The 6,000-nt window shown below is 56.1% G+C and overlaps 1 protein-coding gene across 1 annotated transcript in view; it reads right to left on the reverse strand.

The window, feature by feature from the left end:
• Vax2 (ventral anterior homeobox 2) overlaps positions 1 to 5,034 on the reverse strand; it is a 28,372-nt gene extending 23,338 nt beyond the window's left edge. Inside the window, exon 1 of the mRNA XM_041679342.1 lies at positions 4,788 to 5,034. Coding sequence (XP_041535276.1) covers positions 4,788 to 5,034 — 247 coding nt within the window. The remainder of the gene's footprint in view (positions 1 to 4,787) is intronic.
• Positions 5,035 to 6,000: the final 966 nt, after the last annotated feature.

The following is a 6,000-nucleotide window of genomic DNA, read 5'->3' on the forward strand; positions in this document are numbered from 1 at the left end:
ACAGCACCGAGAGCAAAGGTTAGAGAGGGCACCGCCTCTGCAGGCTGACACCCTGCTTCAGGTTACAACAACGAAACCTGTACCTACTTAATTTCATTCGCCCTTGACTTTTGAGACCAGATCCCCACCGGTCGCTGTGCCTTCTCCGCAGCGTCTAGGCCGCTGGAAAATCCCGGCGTCTGCAGGTGGTGGTAGAGCCCTAAGCGCCCTTCCCTTCCGAAGGACTCGCCGGGCTCCTAAGCTACCCTGGCTCTCCGGGGGAGGGCTTGCTGCCCTTTGCGCCTTTTCTCAGACCGGCTCCACCTGCGGTGCAGAACAGGGGCTTTTACAGCCGCCGGATCCCCGGAGAACCAGGCCAAATTCTCACCTATGAAACAAACACGAAAGGGAAGGCAAAAAACCTCATAGGCTCCCCCTGTCGCCCCCGATTAAAACGAAATGGAAGAGATGTGTCCAACCCGGAGAGAAACAGAAGGCAGAGGCAGCTGAGCAATGGCGTCGAGGCCTCCATGATGCACAGACGCCCTTTCTAGCGGGTGGCGCAGGCAGCCTGAAGGCGGGTTTGAGCGAAGGCCGCCCTGCGACGCGACACGGATTTCCCCCGGCCCCAGCGATCCACACTGCCAGCACCAGCTTTCCAAGGATTTGTTCCCAGCGACCCCTCATTGGGTCCTGTGGATGTGGGGATTCCCTGTAACTGTGCAGAGCCCTGTAACGAGGTTTGGTCGGAAGAGCAGCCGCAAGGCCACGTTCTGGTGCCTGCTTCGGCTTCCTGTGGGGAGCGTCTTAGTACACAGAGGTGAAAATACAGAACTAAATGACCCGCGCACAGACCAGCGGCGAGAATGCGGTTCTTCTGCTGACAACAAATGAAACAAAGGGGAAAAATTAAAGTACATTCGACAAACACTAAAATTAAAAAAACAAGCACAAACAAACAAACAAAAATCTTCCGAAATTCCAAAATGCGGTTTCCTGTACGAGTCTTCTAGAGCTCTCAACATCTGCTTCGGGCGGGCGGGCGGGCGGGCGTGTGCAGGACCAGGTTTCCGAATGTATCCACAGACTGAGATATGGGGACACCTCCGAGGCCCAAGACTGGGGCTTTGCCCAGCTCTCTGTAATTCAATGAGGCCCTGGCTTTGAAGCACAGCGCTTGCCCAGCAAGGCCAGGCCTGCAGCCTTGAGGTCTCCCCAGGCTCAGGGGCCAGTAGAAATGGAGCCTAGCCTTCCGTGGTGGTAGAGACAGTCAGCTGTTGAAGCCACTGTCCTTTGCGCCGCTTTTCCGGTGCAGCTGTAGAAGACAGGCCAGTCCCACACAACCATTGGGCTGGTATGCATGCTGGGTGCTCCCACCGGGCTGGCTGCGAGATTTGAAGGGCCAGATCAGGCTCGAGTTGTTTCAAGTCATTTCAAGTCAAAGTCCCAGGGTTCTTGGGTCCCCAAGCACCGTGTGCATCTGTCCAATTTCTTCTCCAGGGCATTTTAGCCGGGTGGACAGCTAGCCAGTGCATCACTCCTCTGAAGAATTTTTCATTTTCGGAATGGTTCTTGCAAAGGCGGGGGTGCATCCGATGAGGCTAGCGTTTGGAGACCTGCAGAGGAGGCAGCAGGCTCCAAGGGGCACTTCTGACTGAGAAGATTATTGGTGCCTCCTGGCACTGACCATAAAACTGAGGAGCATTCTTGTCTGGAAGGCACCACCGGGCTGAGCCAAAGGAGGCAGCAGGCTTATTTATCAATTGCAGGGATCTGTGAATCACACTGTCTCTCTACTGCCTGTCCCAATCCCTCTCCATTGAAAGAGTCAGCACAGGGTTGGGCAACTGCAGGGCAAGGTTAGAGCTTGGGGGCCCCATTCCTCGCCTGCCTCCACTGATGAGCCCCTTCCAAGATAAAACAAAAGGTTCCTTCCACCCTACCTCTCCTTGGCCAAAGGCCCTGCACAACGGATGTCTAGGAGCCTTAGAGACTGTGGAGTCCTGGAGGAAGCCTCACTGTGTGTGGAAGTCTGTGGTGTGTCCCTGTCTGGTCTGTCTTCTTCCTGCACAGTGCTTATGCCAACCGCTGGAGAGAATGCCTCCATTTTGAAGGCTGGTGAGCAGAACAGGGGGCCTCCTGGGCTCCCAACTTTGCATTCTCAGAGGAAATCTGAGACATTGGCCAAGCAGGGTTACCTAGAGGACAGAGGAGAACCCCCCCCCGCCCCTTTTCTTCAAGATGGTCTGATTCTCCTTTATGGGTTGTTCTTCACCTCTAAACTGCTGGCTTTCCGCAGGAGCTCAGTCCCAGTCCCTGGGTCCATGGCGTGGGGGGGGGCAGTAGTTAACAGGGGCTTGACTACCAAACCACACTGCCCCAGCCATCAGACACCCCAGGGCTACCCACTCCTTCCTTCAGCAGTATCTATGGAGATCCTGCAGAGCACTTTCTGTAGTCCTGGCAGCACCCTGGATCCCTAGCAAGCTCCCTGGAGATAAAATCACCAAGGCTGGAGGGCAGGAAGGCCAGAGATGAGACACCAATGCTGCTCACCTCCGGCGCCAGCTATCCTTGGACTTTCCAGGGCTAAAGATCTTTCTCAATCAATCCCACAACTAGGGGTGGGAGGGAGGGTGGAAAGAAGTGGAGAGAGTGGAATCTCTCTACCCTCCCTACCCTCCCAGCGGCCAGGGCAAAGATCCTCTCCCTTGCACCTTTTAATGGCTGCCTTGGAAGATATGAGGAAAATATGTCTTCAGAGGATCAGGGAACCAGGGTAAAATGTGCTTAGGACATATGCGAGGGCTGTTTGTTTTGGACAATGAAGGCTTCCCTGCCCCAGTGTTGGGCTGGTTTCACTTATGGAAGCCTCCACCCTTAGCTGTGGTGGGGCTTCAAGCCGGACACCAGTGATCCTGCCTCGGAGGGATTAGCAGTAAACGACATTGGGGCATTGCAGGCTTGTAATAACATCCTTGTCATTAAATGGGAGGGGGGCAGGGGGATTTGTGAGGGCTGCATTTGCTTTCCATTGCAGGCAGGCGGATAACTGCACTTCATAGTTAATATTTCCATTATACTTTACAAATATAAGAGAACGGCCTTGTGGGAGTACACTACAGAAGAGTATCCCTGAAGATGCACGGGGCCTGGCTTAAGTGGTTCTATCCCAGAAGAGAGAGGACCACATTTTACTTCCCCTTTTAAGAGTCTGCCCCAGAGACAACCCCGTTGATGCCCATGAAAAAGATTTATTTGTTCTACATAAAGGTCCGTGGGAGATGGGTCATCTTTGGGCTCCAAACTCAGTCATCCTGACAGGAAGGACACATCTGTTCTTAGGTGGCGTGATGCAGAGCACTAGCAAGGACTGGAGACCTTACCCTAGGAGCTGGGAACGTTAGACTGTGCCTTCATCTCTGGAAGGAAGCCTTGCAGATTTCCTCAGTGAAACTCAACTGGTGGTTCACTTGCACTTAGAACCTCTCAGATGGCAGAACAGAATTCTAATTTAACCCCAAGTGACCAACAAGTCCTCACACCTCGGTGGTGTGACTGCCTTAATTCTGTGTGGGTCCCTAGAGTGGCAGTGGCCACCCAATCTTCTAGTGACCACACCTATTCCCAGGAGTGTTTCTTTATGCTCTTTCCCTTCCCCTGAATTCAAGACAGCTTCCTATGCCTTCAGACAGGCGGTCTCTAAGCCTTCAGGCAGGCTGTCCCTGTGTCCTGCCCTAGCTGTCTCTCAGAGGTCCAGGGCCACTCAAAGATTAAAGGAAGCTATACTTCACCGGCTCCAAGAGAGAGAAACCTAGCTTCTCCTAGGCAGAAGAGAGGAAATTGGCTATGGCTGGTGGCCTCCTGAGGCCTGCAGGTTCCAGGATGAGCACACAGGATGAAGAGGCTCCGAAAGGGCAGCTAGGAGAAGCCAAGTGAGCGAGCGAATCAGAAATACCAGGATGGCGGAGGACAACAGGCCCCAGGTCCAGCTGAGAGCAGGACCCAAAAATAGAAGGAATTCTTTCTACCTTGGAGAGACCCAGACCCAGGAGGTTGACACTGGGGGCCTGAGTCCGGATGGACAGTGGTAGGAGAGTGTTATGAAGAGTAGTTCCCCGCTGGGAAAGGATTGGGAAACAGAGTGACGGCAAGCGGAGCTGAGGAAGAAAGCGTCAGCCTGTCTAGGCGGATGGGGAGCCAGGAGTCGGCATCCAAGCTAGTGGGAACTGGGGCAGCGCAGCCGTGGCGGGCCAGCCTTCTTCGGCCCACCGAGCCTTCCCTGGGCACTAACCCACGCAAGGCCCAGTGCTGGGAAACATGGCTGGGCTAAGGCGAGGAAGCACTCCGCCTGCCTGCAGGGCCGGCCTTCTTCAGCAGCTGCCCACTCGGGTTCCTCCCAATCCTGTCCCTGCAGAGCGTGTGTGACACTTTCAACACCCTTGCTCCGAGAACCGCTGTGCGAGGGCCCTGGCTCTCGGTGTCTTGCTTCCCTAACTGATTAGCATCTCTTACTACAGCAACCCGCCTGGATGGGCCTAGAGAGAGAGAGGACCAGCCCTGGAGGACGAACTGCTGGGCGGAGAAACAAGGACTCCTTCCAGCCCCTGCTTTGTCCCCTGCGTTCAGCTCAGTGTCCCGCACACAATAGGCACTCGGAATATTTGCTGGGTGTACTGCCGAATGAATGAACCAGTATATAAACTGAGTATATAAACTGCGTTTTTCCAGACGCGGTAGAAAGGTCAGAATGCCCAAGAAGGACAGCATGGTAGCCCAAGGAACTAGAGCCGCGGCTGTCCCCTTACCTCGTACCAGGATGCGGCGGCAGTGGTTCGTCTCACTGAGCGCGGGCTGTCCCTCGCTATCTCCGCCGCTCTCCCTGGAGCCCGCGGGGCTGGAGACCGAGGTCGCGGCAACCTCCCTCGGACTCCCACTACTCGTGTCAGCACGCAAATCTTCCGCTCCGCCGTGGTCTCCTTGGCGCCCGCTCCGGCCACCACGCTCCTCCTGGCGCTTGGGGCCGCGGTCCCTCTCCGCGCCCCCATCGCCCATGCCCGCCACCACTGCGGTCTGGGCTGTGCCGCGGCAGTTGCTAGTCAAAGCTCAGGGTAGCCGGTCCTTCCCCGCCCCTCCTCGCCCCTTCCTTCTTCGATCCCGCCCCTCTCAGGGCCCCGCCCCCCGTCGGCGATTGGGTGCGAGCTAGGGTTCTGGGACTCTGGCTGGCTCCACGAAGCGCAGCGCAGCGCAGCGGGAGATTGGGGATGCGGGAGGGTGGGGGGGGGGAGAGGGTTGGAGGTGAAGAGGGAAAAGGGGAGGGAGAGAAGAGAAGGACGAACGGGAGAGAAAGAAGAGAAGGGGAGGGGCCGGTGTCCTCGCACCTCTGCGTGTGGGGCGTTGTTTAGAGCCTGGAAGTGGGAGTCCGGACCCTCCGACTGTACAGAAGAAGGCCTCACACCCGCTCCTAATCTTTATTACTCTCCACCGGTCTTTCTAGACGCCTTTCCTCACTGTCCCCTGTATCCACAGGGAAATGCACCCAGCGTTCAGGCTGACTCCGCTAGATGGATTACCCAGTGTGCGAGGAAGGCGACGCAGGCGCGACCCTGCAGAAAAGAGGAGGTTTGCTGGGCTCCAGCACCTGGTGCTTTGGGGGTGGAAGTGGAGACTGGGGGCGCACAGAACGCCACCTTTTGCAGAACTCCCACAAGTTTGGCCAGACAAGCTCAGGAGGTCGATGCACTCCCTCTGGCCAAAAGGAAGTGCCGAGCTGGACAGGCAGACAACCTGGTCCTAAGGCCAGCTCTGAGGTTGTTACTCCCGGACTGACATTTAGAGAATAAGACAGAGTTCCGAATCCCCCTACCGCGAAGTTTCTTTCTATCTTGGAGCAGTCCCTTACCCAGCACTGTCTCGGGCTATGAGAACCAGAATGTGAGCAGAGATTTGGGTGTGAGCCTGGCGCTTTCAGGCGCCCCTTTGGCTACACTTTCTGCCGAGTCCAGCTACTCTATAGACAGC

This window comes from Microtus oregoni, unplaced genomic scaffold (assembly GCF_018167655.1).
Source record: "Microtus oregoni isolate MIOR12 unplaced genomic scaffold, Mior012 000002F_ref0000024, whole genome shotgun sequence".
NCBI classification, from domain to species: domain Eukaryota; kingdom Metazoa; phylum Chordata; class Mammalia; order Rodentia; family Cricetidae; genus Microtus; species Microtus oregoni.